The sequence below is a fragment of the Haliotis rubra genome, unplaced genomic scaffold (genome assembly GCF_003918875.1).
Source record: "Haliotis rubra isolate DU_JTF1 unplaced genomic scaffold, ASM391887v1 Scf567, whole genome shotgun sequence".
Taxonomy (NCBI): Eukaryota; Metazoa; Mollusca; class Gastropoda; order Lepetellida; family Haliotidae; genus Haliotis; species Haliotis rubra.
In genome coordinates, this window is record NW_025767265.1 from 365,233 (window position 1) to 386,982 (window position 21,750).

General features: G+C 40.9%; 1 protein-coding gene and 2 long non-coding RNA genes across 14 annotated transcripts in view; all 3 read left to right on the forward strand.

Annotated features, from left to right (window-relative positions):
* Nucleotides 1-16,750, forward strand: part of LOC124254176 (mitochondrial sodium/calcium exchanger protein-like) — a 37,797-nt gene extending 21,047 nt beyond the window's left edge. For 9 of the 11 annotated variants that reach the window (XM_046688051.1, XM_046688055.1, XM_046688056.1 and 6 more), the window contains 8 exons: nucleotides 1,387-1,568; nucleotides 3,040-3,178; nucleotides 4,220-4,341; nucleotides 8,440-8,517; nucleotides 9,539-9,614; nucleotides 14,634-14,714; nucleotides 14,963-15,027; nucleotides 15,766-16,750. In XM_046688051.1, coding sequence (XP_046544007.1) covers nucleotides 1,387-1,568; nucleotides 3,040-3,178; nucleotides 4,220-4,341; nucleotides 8,440-8,517; nucleotides 9,539-9,614; nucleotides 14,634-14,714; nucleotides 14,963-15,027; nucleotides 15,766-15,957 — 935 coding nt within the window. In that variant the 3' untranslated portion in view covers nucleotides 15,958-16,750. The remainder of the gene's footprint in view (nucleotides 1-1,386; nucleotides 1,569-3,039; nucleotides 3,179-4,219; nucleotides 4,342-8,439; nucleotides 8,518-9,538; nucleotides 9,615-14,633; nucleotides 14,715-14,962; nucleotides 15,028-15,765) is intronic. The other 2 variants (XR_006892410.1, XM_046688052.1) reach the window with 2 other exon arrangements.
* On the forward strand, nucleotides 11,418-12,806 carry LOC124254178. Of its 2 annotated transcripts, none has more exons than XR_006892412.1 (3): nucleotides 11,418-11,483; nucleotides 11,858-11,883; nucleotides 12,777-12,806. It is a non-coding gene; the product is annotated as an uncharacterized LOC124254178 (long non-coding RNA). The 2 variants fall into 2 exon arrangements; XR_006892413.1 differs by lacking the exon at nucleotides 12,777-12,806 and adding an exon at nucleotides 12,097-12,127.
* A 590-nt stretch (nucleotides 16,751-17,340) lies between the features above and the next one.
* On the forward strand, nucleotides 17,341-18,718 carry LOC124254177. Its single transcript, XR_006892411.1, has 2 exons — nucleotides 17,341-18,021; nucleotides 18,059-18,718. It is a non-coding gene; the product is annotated as an uncharacterized LOC124254177 (long non-coding RNA).
* The last annotated feature ends 3,032 nt before the right edge of the window (nucleotides 18,719-21,750 follow it).

Genomic DNA, 21,750 nt, shown 5'->3' on the forward strand with positions numbered 1-21,750 from the left:
ATGATATAGGTGAAGTATATAACAATGTTGTACTTGAGTATAGAGTTGTCAGATTCCTAAATAATTGTTGATACCAGTGTTATAACCATCCATACAGGAATATAGAATAGATACGTATGTTATAACCGGTAGTTAAGGAGTATAGTACAGATACTTGTATTATAACCATCCATACAGGAATATAGAATAGATATGTATGTTATAACCGGTAGTTAAGAACTATAGTACAGATACTTGTGTTATAACCATCCATACAGGAATATAGAATAGATATGTATGTTATAACCGGTAGTTAAGAACTATAGTACAGATACTTGTGTTATAACCATCCATACAGGAATATAGAATAGATATGTATGTTATAACCGGTAGTTAAGAACTATAGTACAGATACTTGTATTATAACCATCCATACAGGAATATAGAATAGATATGTATGTTATAACCGGTAGTTAAGAACTATAGTACAGATACTTGTGTTATAACCATCCATACAGGAATATAGAATAGATACATATGTTATAACCGGTAGTTAAGGAGTATAGTACAGATACTTGTATTATAACCATCCATAAAGGACTATAGAATAGATATGTATGTTATAACCAGTAGTAAAGGAGAACAGTACAGATACTTGTGTTATAACTAGCTATATAGAATTATCCAGCCTCATGTAAGAATGTCGAGTTTTGATTGGTTCACGTGACTCTGATAAAATACCATATACACCCGTCACGATCCGCGAGCAGGGAGTACAAAAGTCATATATGTATGTTATAACCAGCTATATAGAAATATAGTACATATATGTATGTTATAGCCGGTAGTAAAGGAGTACAGTACATATATGTATGTTATAACCAGCTATAAAGGAGTATAGTACCTGTTCTGGAGGGTCTGTTAAGAACTGATATTCTCAAACACAGTGTTTGGTGGCAAAAATACAATCACTTTGCGGAAAAGACAAAAGTTTTTCATGTTGCACAAGATTCTGTGATAAGTTATGCTATGTATGATTAATAGAAAGTAGAGTTTCAGTTTTAGGCGCAAGTGACAGGCTGTTGATGAACAGCTCTCTCCAAGTGATAAATATTCAACTACAATTGTATAGATCAAATATTTTATAGTAATAGTTGAGAGACTTATCCATTGACACTTAACATTAGCAAGATACACAGATTCTTCTTAGAAGTTTTAACTCCGTTATTTTTAAATATTTTCGCATTTCACCTTTCTCATTACGTTAAAAGGGGTAGTTCAGTTTAATTTCCACTACGAACCATAGGTAGTTTAGTTGACGTTCCACTACGTAACAGTACAGGTACTTGTGTTATAACCAGCTGTGAGGGAGTATAATACACTATACATCACCTTATTCATCCTTAGCTAATGAAAGAAGTCCACTACTAGAACATGCCCAGGTTGAAAACTACACTCTACCAAAGAAGAGTTCTTCAGAAGGGGAGGACAACTCTGTTTTTATGGAATTCCTGGAAACTGTAAACCCCATCGATATAGAGAACTGGCCTGACAAGAGGTTTTATTCTAAAGGTTATGAAATTTTCAAGGTGAGATTATGAAAAAGATATACTTACAACTTCAGGCCATGAAGTTGAATATATAAATTGCATTTCCGATTCTTTCATAGAAAACACCATCAGTGTTGAATAACAGTGGAAATATAGGTGGGAAATACTGACTTGTGAACACTACTTCTCATACTCAGTATGAAGGCGATTTTTATCACCATATGTATTTAACCTTAGCGTTAACTTTATTTAGGGGTCGATATTTTAAACTTGGTTGTTCTCAATCACATGAGTGCTTCCACATTGCTTAGGCTCAGTCTCTCAAGAACACTGAGAGGTTGGGGGGAAAATATGCGAAATAGGAATTAAAATGAGATCTTTTCTCCGATTCTACACCTGGCTGAAGGTCTGAGACACCATATAGGAGGTCATTGTAGGAGGTCATGTCAGGAGGTCATGTCAGGAGGTCGTTGAGTGTAGCATCCAGTCTTAATGAAGGACTGGCTTCTTGAGCAAACCTGATGTAATTGTTCAAAACATTTACAGCTTAATTTCTTTACCTCCTTGATACAGTAATTACTATTTATCCAAAGAAAACAGCTACAAATATTTCTTTGAGAGGCATATTAGAAGTTGTCATCACTTGCTTGATAACGGTGTTAGTACCTTCACCGATATGTTGCTCTCATTGCGATAAACAAGTGGACTATCAATAGAACTTGGTTTCCTTCAGCGACAAATATACTAGTACATTTGACAGTGCATTCTGGGTGAAGATGCAGTGGCACTCAGAAATGACCAGATATATAAAAAGAATGTCTTGTAAAAGCACTGCTTTATGTTCTGGGGACCGCCTCCGTGGTGTAGTGGTTAGAGCGTTAGAGCGACAGCGTCATACCAAAGAGCGTTAAAATATGGTACTTGTTGGTCCCTGCCTGGCGTTCGGCATTAATGGATACAACAAGGACTGGTCGGCTCGGAGTCAGTATAATGTGTCTGAGTGGGGTATTCATGCTTCACTGCGGCATGGTATCTCAGTGGGCTAGCACTATAAAACCAGCTTATGTCTGGGCTAGTACAAGCAGCCGCACACACACATACACACGCATGCACGTCGTCATATGAGCGAAATATTCTCAAGCACGACTTAAAACCCAATTTCACCTCACCATGTTCTGGGCTTCAAAACTGCTTGTTTATTTTCACTCTCTGGATTAGATGTCTGGCACAATGTAACCTTTTTCTGGTGTCTCCCCCTGTTAATATTTAGCCTGAACATTGTAAACATATTATGCAAAAGGACACTAATGTCTGCAAGACTGATCACAGATAGTTGACAGTGAAGAGGAATTTAGGTGAAAATCCAAATTTGATTACAGCCAAAACATAGGCTTTAATGGAATGATGTGACAGAGTCAGGTTAATTGCAGGGACTTGATGTCATCTGATTTTGAATTTTAATCCCACTCACTAATATTTGCTGCTAAAGACTGTTGTATCTGTTGTGCAGTGCCCGATCATGCTGATGCTGAAGTTGACCATCCCCGTGGTGGATTACAGCAGCAACGACGACAACCACAACTGGAACAGACACCTCAACTCCCTACACTGTTTTACTGGGCCGGTGTTTGGAGTTTTCGCTACAAAAGGTACATCAAGTGAATGTTTCATTATGTATATTGCCCGGGAGTCTGTTAAAGCAACTCGCTGTCTTGACTGGCTCTATCTGACAAGAGTCCAGGGGATTGGTTGGTGGCAGTTGGTGTCATCACTTCCTGCTGGTATATGTTCATGCTATTGGCCACCAGCTCTTCCATTATTCACAGGTCAGTTGTGGAAGGCTGAGATATTGAACTCTACATAATACAACAGTAGGTGGGCGGTGGGGTAGCCTAGTGGTTAAAGAGTTCGCTCATCACGCCAAAGGCCTGGGTTCGATTCCCCACATGGGTACAATGGTATCAGGCTAACTTCCCTCTGGCTATCTGCCGCCCATCCATTGTGCCCCCTAGTCTAACTGCCCCCCAGGACAAGTGCCCCCCATCAAAACTAAAAAGTGACCCCATCCCCCATCCTGATAGGATTTAATAAACTCTATTACACATTATATCAACAAACAGTGCCTTTAGTAAGTAACTGGCTATCTCATTTTATCCTGGAGGAAGTATATCTTGGAGAAGGTTATACATACAGTAATGTGGCCTTTGCTAGATGGGCACTTGTTTTGCTAGTGACAGTGCCAAAAGACTGGCACGTGTTGTTGAGAAATATATAACTCTATGGACATTTTGGAATTTTTAAGAGCCATCACCCACAATCTGTCCTTTTAAGTGTGTGTGTGTCTGAAAAATGAGGGAAGAGGAGTTGTCCGGGGCAATTAACCCAGGGGGCAGTTGTTGTCCGGGGGGCACATTAGATGGGGGGCAGATAGCCAGAGGGCAGTTGACCAGGGGGGCAGTTAGCCTAGACCCGGGTACAATGTGTGAAGCCCATTTCTGGTGTCCCCTGCTGTGATATTGCTGGAATATTGCTAAAAGTGGTGTAAAACCATACTCCCTCACTCACAACAGTAGGTCTCGGTGAGAAGACTTCTACAGTGTTGTTACTGAAGTACCTGGGTTTGGGAGTGGGCAGTGTGGTGTTGGGTTGCAAGGTGTATAGTATTTAACATTTCATTCTTGTATTTCCAGTTGCGTTTGTGAAACTAAACGGTGTGTTCCCGTTGTGGGGTCTGGTAATGATCATTGGCGGCGTCCTCGCCGTCTCAGTCTTCTGCGTCACCAGGAACACCGACAAGCCTCGATTCCATGCTGTGAGTCTTACTGGTCGTGTTTCTTTTAGTAGAGCTCGTAAAATACACAACATATATAACCATTACAACAATTTGAGTTTGCACACTCCTATGCATGAACAATTTTAATAAACTAGTAGCATTTAATTACCCAACAGTATTTTCACTATGCATGCAGGTATATCTGTATTGAATAGGTGACTAAATATAGACAGCAACTCTGATGCTCTTGATAATGCACAGATGCATAATGTCTAGATTTTATGAAATTTTTTAGACAGTTTGACATTTTGGAAAGCACTTGAACCAACTCAAATTAGAAATCTCCAGATAAGGCTCTGAAGCAGAATTATGTTTACATGAGGTTTTATACATTATTTTGCAAATACCCAGTCACCTGGAACAAGGGAGTACAAATATACTGACATCCCAAAGAAACCTATCGGTACCTGATGTGATTGATATCATGTAGGGGTGAAACGGTACGTGCTTACGACGGTACGGTACGTATTGCGGTACAAGGCCTTCGGTTCAGTCTGTTTTAGTTCGGTATAAGAGACATTATCATAATGCAGAAAATTTACAACAAGAGGCAAACCTTACATTGTTTAATAACATGGGAAACAAATAATCATAATCTTTGTTATTTTTTTAATGAACAAAACTGTCATTTCATGAAGAAGAAGAATTAAAATATCACTGGAACCTTGGAGCTCACAGCTGTGTGGCAAAATAGCAAGAAGCCAAGTATGATTAAAAGTCATTAACATCACCATCAGCATTTACTGCAGTGAAATCACCACGTCCCAGAAAATGTTCATGCTTAAAAAACACTAAAAACAATACACAAATCAGATCTTGTCGAATGTGACTCTGTTGATGACATATCACGGATAAATAAATTAAACTAATTAACTCAACACAGTTGTCATAAGACAGTCTGTGTGACAGATGATTGTCCTTGATCTAAATCATTGCCTATCTCTCATTTCAGTCGGTTAAACATTTAGAGACTTTCAAGTTTCCACAGTCCTTGGGAAGTACTGCTACACAATCTTGGCACATTCCAGAATTTTGTTTTGTTCAGTTTTCAGATTCATTCAAAATATATTTTAAAGTTCACTCAGAAATGTATTTCTCCTTTCTGAAACAAATATGTTTTAGCTTGAGAAAGCTGCTTTCTCTTTTTTATCCGTCGTTAAATGTTCATTGTTCTGATATAGCTTGCAATGAGATGGTAGCAACAACAAACAAACATATGTCGTAAGAACTGTGATGGGAAAGCCACCAGATCCATACCCGTAACTGCAGTTATCCCTCGCTATAACTCCGGTCTTTCGGGTCCATGGATGACTCCCCCCGAGTTATGAGACGCCTGCATTATACATAACCCGGGAATAAAAGCCCAGTTAAAATTATTTTCCATGGACATAACAGAACTGCTATTTCGTGTATTGTGCCCAGTCAAAACTATATCATATCGTCAGAGGTGAAAGAACAAATTTTGTAAATGAAAATAAATATGTGTATTGGAAACCTGCAATCAAATTAAACATCACTAGACATGATAATTCAGTTGTCCTTCCTGTTATGCTACCTGTTATTTAAAGGTCACATGCAACCAAAAGATCAAACATAATTAAAACACGATTATCACTTATTCATGACATATAATATACATTGCTGGTTATGAAAAAACATATAAACAAAATTATAAGCGTACAATTGCAAATCAAAAGTGCAAAATTGTGTACTTCGGTTTACTTCCCAAGAAACGAAGCAGCCGGGATACCGAACCCAGTCAGAGCGGGTGGGTGTGCACTCAAGTGTAACGGCTGGTTCATTTGCAGATGCCCTCACGGCTAATTGTGTGTGTATATACATATAGAGATGTTGGGTTTTGTAAATACATGCTCATTTTTTGTGTATAACATTTTGCAATCAACAGACATCATAACATGTCATGTGTTCAAGTATCACACCTGCCTGTCTGTGTAATTACATAATATGACAGAGACCGAACTCGGGCCATAAATCAATGCATTTTGTTTATGGTGTATAGCCTGATTGGTGTTAAGTTCAAATTGCATGTGGTCAGTGATACCAGCTGTGTATTGAATATTGTCATTAGCAGACAGGCGGGCAGACACACAGGTGTCAATAAAACAAGACATTGAGTTTTGTCTGTGACAACGCCATATCTATATCACAGTTAGAAATTCTGTCAACGCTAAATAATGACATTGCTTTTAAGCATCGAACTGAGAAAGTGTCTCGTAAGAAGAACGCGGTGGTGAAATAGATAAATGAAATTATATAAACAGTTAATTTACTGTCATAACATATAAAAGCTCGCTTCGTGAGATATCAACAAAACATTAGAAAAATAGCTCACACCAAAGCCTTCACCGAAGTATTCACCGGACAACCCGCTTCCAAGCTGCGCGAACCTATTTACTTGCGCACGTGCTATGAGCGCAGCCCAGCTGTTGAAACCCGTTTTCCCCAGAAAAGTCTGGGGAAAATTAGTGAAACGTTTGAACTCCGATTTCGCGCGTTTTTTTTCATCGCGTTATTTTTCAACTTTATAAGTTGAATTTGCATTTTTGACGATTTGTTTCGGTAAGTCCATACCGAAAGATATCAGAATCTGCAAAGTTGTGTTTTACGTTGCATGTGACCTTTAACTAAGCTGAAAATAGCAATCAGCTGTGTACTCATGTTTTGCTCCAATCTACCGGTGAATCAGTTAAAAACGACCTGAAAATGTAACATCAAAGGATTTCTATCCATTATCAGAATAATTTATATCTTAAGCAGTTATTTTAACAGAGATATTATATATTGCTATCGTTTTAGTATAATGCATGTTTTCTACGAACGTATTTAACATAATAATTAACATGTTCAGCACTTTGGGTTACGTGCCTGGATACATTTTACGTATGAGACAGTTTGACAAGTCACTGTTGACTTCCCACGGTACCTGTCTCTTTGATTGTGAAAACACAATATTGGCAATTAATTGTGAAATATGACTTCAATGAGTCAATAACGCGGGTCTTGGGGTCCATGGATGACGAGGCGGTAATCTGTTCGGGATTGCTGAGAATAATGTGAAACTTGTACTAACGCGATAGGCACGAAAAGCGGACCCTTTTGAACAAGGTAAGCGGAAGTGGTACTCGTATAGAAAGGTGATGTCATTTCACACACGTTTTCTCCAATGTTACTGTAAATAGTTTTAATGAATGAAAATGGGATTAAATTTAATCAAATTAAATGAAATCGAGGTAGATCGTTTTATTATGAGTTTTCTGACATCATGCATTTTCGGATGGCAGTGTTTACTCTTGCTATAAGGCACTGTGTTGCATCACAGCAAACATCGTAAGTACTCGGCTGATTGTGTGTATTTATGATAAAGTTGACTTCGATAAGTTATTACGATGTTTCGCTGTTCATCTGATTTGAAATAACTGAAAAAGAAACCGAACTCAGCTATTGATTAGTATCTGCAGTTGCTGTCTTGCTGACTTTGTAAGTAGACGACTTGAGACAATCTCGAACTTACTTCGAGGAAAACAGCGGCCGTCAAGCAAAGAAATGCATAGATTTTGAACAAATGATGCGATTTCTAGACATTTTAGAAAAGGTTTAAAATTGTTAATAAAATGACGGTACGAAAACTGAAAAAAACAAAGTTTTGGATTGCATTATGGTATATCAAACCGAAGGCAAAATACCGCAGTTCTACTAATACTGCGGTATACCGTTTCACCCCTAATATCGTGTGAGTGAATACCCGGGGGATATCATAATGGTGGTGTCTGAAGGCTGAGTTTATTGTGATGGAGGGAATCCCTGTTGTGTGTTTACTGTTGGCCTTGCAGGAGTGAGTGAGTGACAAGTATTTCTGTTAGGTCAGCTTGGTGAGGGATTAAGGACCTGACCATGGATCATAATCCCTGTCCATAGGGATGTGAACCCAGACCTGTTACAAGTGGGAGGACTAAGGGACATAACTCTGTGCAGCCAGTTGTCAGTACAGGATTGTTACTAGATATAGAACAGCTATATTTGCTCCCCTGATTGTACGTCCTCGTTTCTGTGTTTCAGTTGTTTGCCTACCTGGGTTTTGTTGTCGCTGTTGTCTGGATCTACTCAGTCGCTAACGAGATCGTCAACATTCTGCAGGTCAGGTGGAAATATGTCACTCTAATTTAATTCCAACCAATCCTCAAATCATTATAGTATTAGTTGTACTGCAAAGATCCAGTTCCAAACTGTCAGTGCAGGACATATCATGGATCTTGTGATTGCTGTGGTCTAGTGGATGGAGCGTCTACTTGGAGAGCAGCTGCTGGTTCGATCCCCAGTCACACAAAAACACATGTTAATAGATGAAGAATGATGACAATTTTTATGGGTATACAACTTCTTTTATTTTGTGAAGAGCGATGTTTCGACATTACAATCTATGTCGAAACATCGCCCTTCACAGAATAAAAGAAGTTGTATATCCATAAAAATTGTCATCATTCTTCATCAACTCAACTTGTAAAATGCATATCAAAGAAATGTTAATAGATGGTACTGGTGGTTACCCTGGATGGCTTTGATGGAGTCCATGTTGCACTGTGTCATCGTATCTCAGTGGGCGTCTCTATTGCACTGTCATGGAGAATATGTTTTAAATTACATCACATAAAAGAGTATTTGAATCAGTAATAATATAGGTGAATGTGGATGGATCATGTTAAATGTACTTATGTGTAGCAAGGCATGGTGCCATCCAATCGATAACAGCCATACCTTGACAACATGCCTTGTTAGTCTGGAGTACAGAGCACCTAACCTCCGATCAAAAGGTCCATTGATCAAGTGCCATAATGGGACTTTGAAATTGTTATGGCTGATGCTCTTTCATAAAATAATATATATTTGTGCTGAAATTGATATGCTTTACTTATTCTGCACAAGCTGTAAACCATTATTATTATATATTATTATTATGTATAAAAAGAATCCTTGATCATAATAAAATGATAAATAGCAATTATTTCCTGCAGTAATTAAATTTGAGCCGAGGGATTCACTACCAGACAGCCCAGGTGTTGTGGCAGCTGTGGAACAAGGGAGATAACTCCGGTGCTGACAGCAACATAAAATGACAAGATATTTAGGAGCATTATAGTATTTGACGTTGTCATTTCAGACATTTGGTATTGTGTTCAACATCAGCAATGCCATCCTGGGACTGACATTCCTGGCCTGGGGCAACAGTATAGGAGGTGAGTCTAGAGACGGAGTATAGGAGGTGAGTCTAGAGATGGAGTATAGGAGGTGAGTCTAGAGACGGAGTATAGGAGGTGAGTCTAGAGACGGAGTTTAGGAGGTGAGTCTAGAGATGGAATATAGGAGGTGAGTCTAGAGACGGAGTATAGGATGTGAGTCTAGAGACGGAGTATAGGAGGTGAGTCTAGAGATGGAGTATAGGAGGTGAGTCTAGAGACGGAGTATAGGAGGTGAGTCTAGAGACGGAGTATAGGAGGTGAGTCTAGAGACGGAGTATAGGAGGTGAGTCTAGAGACGGAGTATAGGAGGTGAGTCTAGAGATGGAGTATAGGAGGTGAGTCTAGAGACGGAGTATAGAGGTGAGTCTAGAGATGGAGTATAGGAGGTGAGTCTAGAGACGGAGTATAGGAGGTGAGTCTAGAGACGGAGTACGGAGGTGAGTCTAGCATGGAGTATAGGAGGTGAGTCTAGAGACGGAAGTATAGGAGGTGAGTCTAGAGACGGAGTATAAGAGGTGAGTCTAGAGACGGAGTATAGGAGGTGAGTCTAGAGATGGAGTATAGGAGGTGAGTCTAGAGATGGAGTATAGGAGGCGAGTCTAGAGACGGAGTATAAGAGGTGAGTCTAGCGACGGAGTATAGGAGGTGAGGCTAGAGAGCCCGAGTATAGGAGGTGAGTCTGGAGATGGAGTATAGGAGGTGGAGTCTAGAGACGGCAGTATAAGAGGTGAGTCTAGAGACGGAGTATAGGAGGTGAGTCTAGAGATGGAGTATAGGGAGGTGAGTCTAGCGACGGAGTATAGGAGGTGGAGTCTAGAGATGGAGTATAAGAGGTGAGTCTAGAGGCCTTATATAGGAGGTGAGGAATCTAGAGATGGAGTATAGGAGGTGAGTCTGGAGGCAGGAGTATAGGGAGATAAGTCTAGGAGATGAGTATAGGAGGTGAGTCTAGAGACCCAGAAGTATAGGAGGTGAGTCTAGAGATGGAGTATAGGAGGTGAGTCTAGAGGCGGAGTATAGGAGGTGAGTCTAGAGAGCGGAGATAGGAGGAGAGTCTAGAGATGGAGTATAGGAGGTGAGTCTAGAGACGGAGTATAGGAGGTGAGTCTAGAGATGGAGTAAAGGAGGTGAGTCTAGAGATGGAGTATAGGAGGTGAGTCTAGAGACGGAGTGGAGGAGTGAGTCTAGTCTATACAGGAGGTGAGTCTAGAGAGGAGTATGGAGGTGTGAGTCTAGAGATGGAGTATAGGAGGTGAGTCTAGAGACGAGTATAGGAGGTGAGTCTAGAGATGGAGTATAGGGAGGTGAGTCCAGAGGATAGGAGTATAGGAGGTGAGTCTAGAGATGGAGTATAGGAGGTGAGTCTAGAGACGGGTATAGGAGGTGAGTCTAGAGATGGAGTATAGGAGGTGAGTCTAGAGACGGAGAGATAGGAGGTGAGTCTAGAGATGGAGTATAGGAGGTGAGTCTAGAGAGGAGGGTATAGGAGGTGGAGTCTAGAGACGGAGTATAGGAGGTGAGTCTAGAGATGGAGTATAGGAGGTGAGTCTAGAGACGGAGTATAGGAGGTGAGTCTAGAGATGGAGTATAGAGGAGGGTGAGTCTAGAGGCGGAGTATAGGAGGTGAGTCTAGAGATGGAGTATAGGAGGTGTGAGTCTAGAGACGGAGTATAGGAGGTGAGTCTAGAGATGGAGTATAGGAGGTGAGTCTAGAGGCGGAGTATAGGAGGTGAGTCTAGAGCAGGATAGGAGAGGAGGTGAGTCTAGAGGCGAGTATAGGAGGAGGTGAGTCTAGAGGCTGAGGAGTATAGGAGGTGAGTCTAGAGATGGAGTATAGGAGGTGAGTCTAGAGACGGAGTATAGGAGGTGAGTCTAGAGATGGAGTATAGGAGGTGAGTCTAGAGACGGAGTATAGGAGGTGAGTCTAGAGACGGAGTATAGGGAGGTGAGTCTAGAGACGAGTATAGGAGGTGAGTCTAGAGGTGAGTATAGGAGGTGAGTCTAAGAGATGGAGTATAGGAGGTGAGTCTAGAGATGGAGTATAGGAGGTGAGTCTAGAGAGCGAGAGTATAGGAGGTGGAGTCTAGAGATGGAGTATAGGAGGTGGAGTCTAGAGAGACGGAGCATAGGAGGTGAGTCTAGAGGAATTAGTATAGGAGGTGAGTCTAGAGACGGAGCAATAGGAGGTGAGTCTGGAGATGGAGTATAGGAGGTGGAGTCTAGAGGACGGAGTGATGGAGGTGAGTCTAGAGGCGGAGTATAGGAGGTGAGGCCGAGTCGAGAGATGAGAGTATAGGAGGTGAGTCTAGGGCGGAGTATAGGGAGGTGAGTGAGAAGGCGAGTATAAGAGTGAGTATAGAGGCGAGGTACAGGGAGTCTAGAGTCTACAAGAGGCAGGAGTATAGGAGGTGTGAGTCTAGAGACCCGGAGCATAGGGTATAGGAGAGACTGGTGAGTCTAGAGAGCCGGAGTATAGGAGGTGAGTCTAGAGATGGAGTATAGGAGGTGAGTCTAGAGATGGGTATAGGAGGTGAGTCTAGAGATGAGTATAGGAGGTGAGTCTAGAGATGGAGTATAGGAGGTGAGTCTAGAGATGGAGTATAGGAGGTGGAGTCTAGAGGCGGAGTATAGGAGGAGGTGAGTCTAGAGATGGAGTAAAGGAGGTGAGTCTAGAGATGGAGTATAGGAGGTGAGTCTAGCGACTGAGTATGGGAGGTGAGTCTAGAGATGGAGTATTTGAGGTGAGTCTAGAGATGGAGTATAGGAGGTGAGTCTAGAGACGGAGTATAGGATTGAGTCTAGAGACGGAGTATAGGAGGTGAGTCTAGAGATGGAGTATAGGAGGTGAGTCTAGAGACGGAGTATAGGATTGAGTCTAGAGGCGGAGTATAGGAGGGTGAGTCTAGAGATGGAGTATAGGAGGTGAGTCCAGAGGCAGGAGTATAAGAGGTGAGTCTAGCGGCCCAGTATAGGAGGTGAGTCCAGAGGCGGAAGTATAGGAGGTGAGTCTAGAAGCCGGAGTATAAGAGGTGAGTCTAGAGGCGGAGTATAGGAGGTGAGTCTAGAGGCGGAGTATAGGAGGTGAGTCTAGAGAGGCGGAGATAGGAGTGTGAGTCTAGAGGCGGAGTATAGGAGGTGAGTCTAGAGGCGGAGTAGGAGGTGAGTCTAGAGACGGAGTATAGGAGGTGAGTCTAGAGACGGAGTATAGGAGGTGAGTCTAGAGATGGAGTATAGGAGGTGAGTCTAGAGATGGAGTATAGGAGGTGAGTCTAGAGACGGAGTATAAGAGGTGAGTCTAGCGACGGAGTATAGGAGGTGAGTCTAGAGACGAAGTATAGGAGGTGAGTCTGGAGATGGAGTATAGGAGGTGAGTCTAGCGACGGCGTATAGGTGAGTCTAGAGACGGAGTATAGGAGGTGAGTCTAGAGATGGAGTATAGGAGGTGAGTCTAGCGACGGAGTATAGGAGGTGAGTCTAGAGACGGAGTATAAGAGGTGAGTCTAGAGACGGAGTATAGGAGGTGAGTCTAGAGATGGAGTATAGGAGGTGAGTCTAGAGACGGAGTATAGGAGGTGAGTCTAGCGACGGAGTATAGGAGGTGAGTCTAGAGATGGAGTATAGGAGGTGAGTCTAGAGACGGAGTATAGGAGGTGAGTCTAGAGACGGAGTATAGGAGGTGAGTCTAGAGATGGAGTATAGGAGGTGAGTCTAGAGACGGAGTATAGGAGGTGAGTCTAGAGATGGAGTAAAGGAGGTGAGTCTAGAGATGGAGTATAGGAGGTGAGTCTAGCGACTGAGTATGGGAGGTGAGTCTAGAGATGGAGTATTTGAGGTGAGTCTAGAGATGGAGTATAGGAGGTGAGTCTAGAGACGGAGTATAGGAGGTGAGACTAGAGACGGAGTATAAGAGGTGAGTCTAGAGATGGAGTATAGGAGGCGAGTCTAGGGACAGAGTAGTAGGTGTGCGTTTGTTTGTTTGAACAAGTAGTGGAACCTGTTTTGATCACTCAGTCTTTACATCATATGTGTGAAACATCTGAAAATCTACTGGCTAAGATCCTGACAGCATGGAATATTTATCGTCGTCAAAGTGACTGTCTCACTATCCATTTGTTTCTCTGTCATAGCACTTGCACATGTCCAATATGAAATCAAGTAGTACATTGAAGAATTCCACCTGGGCCAAAGAAACACCTTTACTTCACACGAGTTAACTGTTCTGCATTATATAATGAAATACTATAATATCTGAAAATGTCTAATTGATAGGGCAGTGGGGTATCCCAGTGGTTAATGCATTCTTTCATCACACCAAAGACCCGGGTTCGATTCCCCACATGGGTACAATGTGTAAAGACCATTTCTGGTGTCCCACCACCATGATATTGCTGGAATGTTGCTAAAAATTCATTCATTCACTCACTCACTCATGATAGTCAAGTTTTGAGAATAACATCATGAAGATCCGTATGGAGGAAGTGAGAGTATTTGTAATGAAACCATGTTGTGTGGTATTACTATGATGTTATTATCAGTTATTACAATGATGAGGTGTGGTATTACAATGATGATGAGGTGTGGTATTACTATGATGTTATTATCAGTTATTACAATGATGATGAGGTGTGGTATTACTATGATCTTATTATCACTTATTACAATGATGATGAGGTGTGGTATTACTATGATGTTATTATCAGTTATTACAATGATGATGAGGTGTGGTATTACTATGATGTTATTATCAGTTATTACAATGATGATGAGGTGTGGTATTACTATGATGTTATTATCAGTTATTACAATGATGGTGAGGTGTGGTATTACTATGATGATGAGGTGTGGTATTACTATGATGATGAGGTGTGGTATTACTATGATGATGAGGTGTGGTATTACAATGATGATGAGGTGTGGTATTACTATGATGATGAGGTGTGGTATTACTATGATGATGAGGTGTGGTATTACTTTGATGATTTATGTGTGTTTGACGATCCTGATTCTTCCTTGCAGATCTAATAGCCGACTTTGCGATGGCACGGCAGGGGTACCCTCGGATGGGCATCTCGGCCTGCTTCGGTGGCCCTCTCTTCAGTATCCTGTCCAAATTGTTTGTTTTTTGTTTAATGCTGCATCTGTAGATATTCAGACAACAGACACCCCATGCCACCCCCACAGACCTGTCCAGAATGTAAATAATTTTTAGACCAGCTGAACATCCATGGGAAAGTAAAATTGATCTGTTTCAAACTGTCTGTTGCTATAGCTTGATCATAAATGTATTGAAGGAGTTTGACGTGGGAGTATTGCATATGAGATTATTCCGTCCTTATCACTGACAGACATATTACTAGGCATCGGAATCCCCTTCACGATTGGCACGTTTAAGAGAGGAGGAAGCTATGAGGTGGGTCTAGTGTCATTATCCTTGTGTCTCCTATAGTTTGGGGATTTTCTACACTGTGACATGAATGTATGGAGTATTAGGCCAAAACATTGGGTACTGTTTCCGCGTAGTTTTAACCAGGGGCATATAACTCTGCTTTCCCCAAAATTGGATTAATTTTGCTGTGATGAACTACCATTAATATGCTGCATAAAACTCAAAAACAAAATCAGATGTTTCAAGATCATTTCTGAAGCAGGAAGTTACTGTTTCTTACAAACTAATTATTAGTGGTGAAACGGTATACCACGGTATGTTGCCTTCAGTTCGGTATACTGTAATGCAATCCTAAAATTTGGTATTTTCGGTTTTTTGTACCCCCATTTTATCAACCTTTTTTAAACCTTTTCTAAAATGTCAAGAAATCGAATCATTTTGTCAAAATCTATGCATTTCTGTAAGGTTTAGCTCTTGTTGTCCATTTTGATCATATCTCATATGCCGAACCGAAACAAACCAAACCGAAGGCTTTGTACCGCAATACGTACTGTACCATGGTAAGAGCGTACCGTTTCACCTCTACTAATTATAGATTTTTTACAGTGAAGTGGGCATCTGTTGAAATTTTGGAAGTGTGATGACAGCCAAAGTACCTGTTTTATGGCAGTGATGTGAGGTAGTGTTCCTTCAATTACTGTCGATGTAAGTACTATATTTGATTGTAGTTGTTTGATAACAGATACCTTGTGCCTGTTGTAGCTGCGGCTGACGTTGGTGGAGCTGATCCTGGCCGGCTTCCTCTGTCTCAGTCTCGTGTCCTCACTCATCATTGTGCCGCTCTCCGGGTTTCGAATGTCAAGGCCATACGGAATATTCCTCTTCATCCTGTACGGGGTGTTCATCACGGTGGCCATGTTGGCTGAGACCAATGTAATCCATGCCAACGTCTGATGAGCTTTTGTAGTTGTCACCATGACAACAGATTACATTGCAGTCATCACCATGACAACAATTTCACAACCATGTCACAGTTACATTCCAGATAGCTGTTGTTAATGACACAGTTGCATCTCATTGGTTCTCTTGAGGTGTTGCCATGGTGACAAGTAAGCATGACAGATATCAATCTACCCCTTTTGTTCTATTTAGCCATTATCCTGGATTATACAGAGGGTGTATATAGCCTCGGTCATAAACTGCCACTTAGTCTCTGAAAAATATAATTTTGATAGAAACAATTCCCCTTGCATTGGAAAGGAGCCCCAGTGAGATGGGAGATAGTGAACCTGAGGATATCTAGACTTGCTTCATTTAGGGCATTATTATTACAGAAAGGGCTTTAAGGAAGGGAAATAATATGGTTCAGGGACTGAGACAGACTACCTAAACCTGTATTGGAGGCTATTGGTCTCCAATCCTGTACGGGTCTCTTTTGGTTCACTGTGAACTTGTGCCTGTGAGTGTCCTGTAGGTGTCCTAAGAGCTTTGTTAGTTTCCTGTGAGTGTTTGGTTGACTGAGTGTCATGTGTAGGTGTCCTGTGAGTTGGTTGGGTGTCCTACTAGTGTGTTGGTGAATGCAGGTGTCCTGTGTGGGTGTGCTACTAGTGTGTTGGTGACTGCAGGTGTCCTGCTAGTGGGTTGGTGACTGCAGGTGTCCTATGTGGGTGTCCTGTGAGTGTGTTGGTGACTGCAGATGTCCTACGTTATTGTCTGGTCTGTGTGAATTTGCGTGTTGTCTGTTGATGTTTATCCTGAGAGTTTAACAGAAATATATTTTTTTAGGTATATTTATCATATGTTAAACATCAAAATACTCTTTAAGCAATCTGATATAGAATATACAGATATACGATGTTCCTGTTTTATAGTGAATCGACATACTGATACATTGTATTTCTATGAAATATATTGAAATGATATACTGATTATACATTGTTTTTCTATGTAATAAAGTACATCTGTATATACTAATACATTGTATTTCTATGTAATATCTTGTATGGTTACATTGTATATATGTTCTCTTACATTGTGTATCTATGTACTACATGGTATGTGACACATGGTAACACTGTTACCTTGTATATCAGTTTACTGTTTAGGAAAAACTTATGTCACTTGACTGTCGCTTGTCTTGATACGGACAACACTCTCAACTGTCATATATAGTTTACATATTATGGGTTGTCTTGTATCATGATACAGGTATATACTGTATCTTGTATCATACCGAAGACCAGCTGCCATATAGCTGGAATATTGCTGAGTGCGGCGTAAAACTAAACTCACACACTCACACACTCACTCACTCACTCACACTCACTCACTCACTCACTCACTCACTCACTCACTCACTCACTCACTCACCGAAGACCACATTGTGGTACATATGATTGTTGTGTCCTTCATGACGCCACGATATGTGTCTTGCTTCACAAGAATTAGTCAGTAGATTGGTAACATTAGAATGACTCCATCTCCATATGGACCATAAATATATAAATATCTATACCATGACAATTAACTTGATTATGGTCATTTATCCTGATAATACTTATTTGATTTCAATTGACACATCATTTGGGAGGATGTCAAATATATTTACTTGATTTCCTTCTCCATAAACACAAATAGTCCTTGTTCAACAGGTGTCATTATGTTGAGTCAATCTGCTATACACGTTTCTTTAATATCTGTATTATCTTCAAAATACATGGTTCAATGCAGCTGGATTAAGATTGTATTCTGCTGAAGACGTTTCTACTTCCATGTAAGTCTTTATACAACTGCTCTACATTTTGGTTAGTAGGGGATATAGCTTATATAGGGATATATGACTTTGTCATCCTGCGCTTTTGAATATATCATGTTAATATTTTGTTTGTGAATTTATCATAGACATTGTATGTATGTATTTTCCAACTTTACCTCTCTGTGAAGCGTACAACAAGTATATCCCATCAAATGTTCATTGACTTACGTCCCTTGGATGTACCAGATTATGTTTCGTGGTTTGTTAGCACTGTTCCTGCTCTCTCTGGTTTTGCAAAAGTGGTGAACGTGTAAAACTGAAAACTGACATGATGTGATATAACAGGAATGTTGACCCAACTCTCTCGCTGGACAGGGGCAGTGGGGTAGCCTAATGATTAAAGTGTCCACCTGTCACCCCGACGACACTGGTTTGATTCCCCGTATGGGTACAATGTGTGAAGCCCTTTGATATTGCTGGAATATTGCTAAAACCATACTCACTCCCTCATGTGGAAAATGACCTTACTCTCAGAGACCATGTTATGTTGTTATGTGTTTCTGTAAACAGGTGCTTCTATCCTGGGCGTTTGAACACCACAGTATTTCCTTATATAATACCTTATTTGAAGGGGTAGTAAGGGGTAACTCTGGGGTGTGACAACTTGTGTAAAGGGGGGAGGGGACATATCTCTGCAGGGAGAATCCACCTACTTAATACTTCCCCTGCACACTGGGTCACCAAGGTTACAGTTTGACCCTTGGGTCACCAAGGTTTCAGTTTGACCCTTGGGTCACCAAGGTTGCAGTTTGACCCTTGGGTCACCGAGGTTGCAGTTTGACCCTTGATGAAAATGCTGCAAATCAGCTGCACACCCAAATACTGTGTAATACTGCTTAATACTGACCAGTCGTACTGGTACTATGTGCAATAAACTCATGATTAAAGATTATTATTTTTGTATCTGACGTACATGTTGTCTTTTAAAGAATTCATTAATGACTGGAATAGTCCTTGCCCCTGTAACAGCGTGGTTGTTGAAGGTGGAACTAGGTCATCCTGATCAGGGAAGATCCCGGATGTTGATTGGTTGGATACAGTGTGTAAAATGACACCTTCGTGACATCATGGAGCTGAAATACTGCTACTGACTGCACATAAAGGGACCTTCATATATTGACACCTTGTGTCTGTATGCCTTCTGAAGATTGGGTTTTGTTGATGTTTAACGCTTCTCTCGGCAATATTCCAGCTATATAGCAGTGGTCTGTACATAATCGAACCTGGGCCAGACAATCCTATGATCAACAGCATGAGCATCAATCTACGCATTTCAGATACGATCACATGTCAGCGAACCTGACCACCCGATCTCTAAAGACAAGCATGGGTTGCTGAAGACCAAACTTTTTCGTTTTTCGTATTAGTATGATGTGATGATTTGAAATTCCTAGATCACCGGGGATGTTCTGTTTATACACCTTCAAGGAGCTCACCATCACCATTCAGAAATATGTTTAGCCTTCGCTCTTGCATCTCTTAGCTTTCTGGGGATGTATGACTGATAGGGAATCAAATAGTATAGATCTAACGGCAACCCTTGATTTACCTTGGACTGGGCAGGGGCGTGATCTTGACCCTATGTACAGTGCCAAGTGAACAGCGGATTCGGAATGGCGGCAAGATGTGTCAAGGTACTTTTTATCCCCCGCAACACGTTTTGCGGGGGTATTAAAATGGACTCCATCCGTCCGTGCATGCGTCCATGCGTCCGTGCACATTTGTCTTTCCGGAGCAGAACTTTAAAACCGTTCAATATTTCTTCACCAAACTTGGCACATGGATAGATCTGGTTGTGTACTGGTGCCTTTTGGTATTTTTGGTATCCTGAATTAAATATTTTGGGCGTTTCCATGGCAACAAGTTTGACTTAGACTGAAATTTGTGGTAGTGCTCTTTTCCGTAGCAGAACTCTAAAACCGTTCACTATTTCTTCACCAAACTTGGCACATAGATTGGTCTGGTGGTGTACTGGTGCCTTTTGGTAGTTTTAGATTTCTGAATGAAATATTTTTACATTTCCATGCCAACAAGTTTGACTTAGACTGAAATTGGTGGTAGTGCTCCTTTCTGGAGCAGGGCCTAGATTTTCGAAGCTCTCTCAGCGCTAAGATAGTCGTAAGTGCCATACATTAACATTAACTTACGACTATCTTAGCGCTAAGAGAGCGTCGAAAATCTAGGCCCAGAACTTTTAAAACCTTTCAATACTCTCCTTCCACTTTTTTATATACACACCCAAACATTTGACATAATCATAACTCGTAGATATATTCCTCGAGAGAGTTTTGCCATTGCGGGGGATATTGTTTTCACCAAGCTGTGACGTAAGAAGACTACTTCAGCTTTCAGTTGAATATGAGTGAGGATTTTGAATTGAAATTTGTCAGGCAACTGCGGACGGTGATGTGAAATAGGAATTAACGTCGTATAGTTATCACTGTCGTAATTTTAATGATTCACAGTTAAAAGTCTCCGAGCAACCCAGGCCTTGTTTCATCTTCTTAATGTCAGGAAACAACATATGTTAATGTCTTCAGTTAGAAGCAGCGACCTTCCACTCTCCGGGCAGGTGCTCTGTCCACTCGACGAAGGAGGCGGTCCTGTTATACTATGACGTCGTGAAAAACCTTATGTCTATGTTTAGGTCCAGTAAAGCTAATTAGGTTTATATCAAACTATCCAAATTGGCTATTAATGGACATGATGCAAAGTGACGAAGCCTAAGTTTCACATCTGGCACCGATCATGAAATGTAAACCATATGAATAAACTCCGTTTGAAAATATTTCTTTACAGAAAAACTCACTCACTCAGTCTTTTCCGCGTAATTATTTACTATATCAGGAATGTGCGGAAAATTAGAAGATAAAGCTACTCGGTTTTCAATTTCGCGGTCCTTTATCGTTGATTTAAGACCGCCAAATGTAATTTAAAAACCGAACATTTAGCGGTCTGTATGGCTGTTAAATATGCTTAATATATCGGTGATTTAACAGGTGCACCTATACAGCCGAAAATGATATTTCAATATACATATAACATTAATTCCTCGGGAACAAATTATTGACATATCAGATTTCCTTTTCGTTTTCAAGACGTTAGTTGAAACTGAACCTTTGTGTGTAGTGTTTGTGGATCTGTAAAACCATTGAATGTGTCTAGACGAGTGCTAGCAGACAGACACACACACAGACGCGCGCATACAGAGAGACTCAATGCACAGGCACGCACACAGATGCGAGCACATACACCGTTAAAGAGATCCTGTCTGTCCCAACACTTCCGGCTCGCATTCCCCTCCTAGTGATGCAAGTATGGGTAGGGCAATGGACTTGACACATGAAAACCATTTGGGGAATCAAACCCGATCTTCAGCGTGACGAGCAAACACGTGAACCGCTATACTATATTCACACGTTTACGACATACACGACAAAAGAATAATGTTCGAGATCATTTTATTAAAAAAAGGTAATAACTCAAGAAGAACATACATACGAAGGTAACACCGCGGGAAATATATTGCATGGACAATGAATACAATCATTACACACCACGTACAATGGAAGAGGAGTTAAACTGGTTCCCGGTCGCTTGAAGACAGTCACCTAGTCTACCACACGGTGGTGTCTGTGGAGGGAGTTGACAGCGCAGCGACAACAGGGGACCAGTCAAGGGAAGGATTGGTCTTATATATAAAGTACACGGGGAAGTTATATAATGTTGATATGGACATATGGACGAGAAATCGGTAAATATCTATTTGTTCTACAAACTAAACATTACACGCAATATGAAATTGCACGTTTGTAGCAACACCTTAAAAGAATATTATCTAAGGACAAATAAATATTTATTTTGCACATATATAAATTAAGAAACAATATTAAAAAAACACTACCGAAGCATGGTTTCATAGCCGTGATATA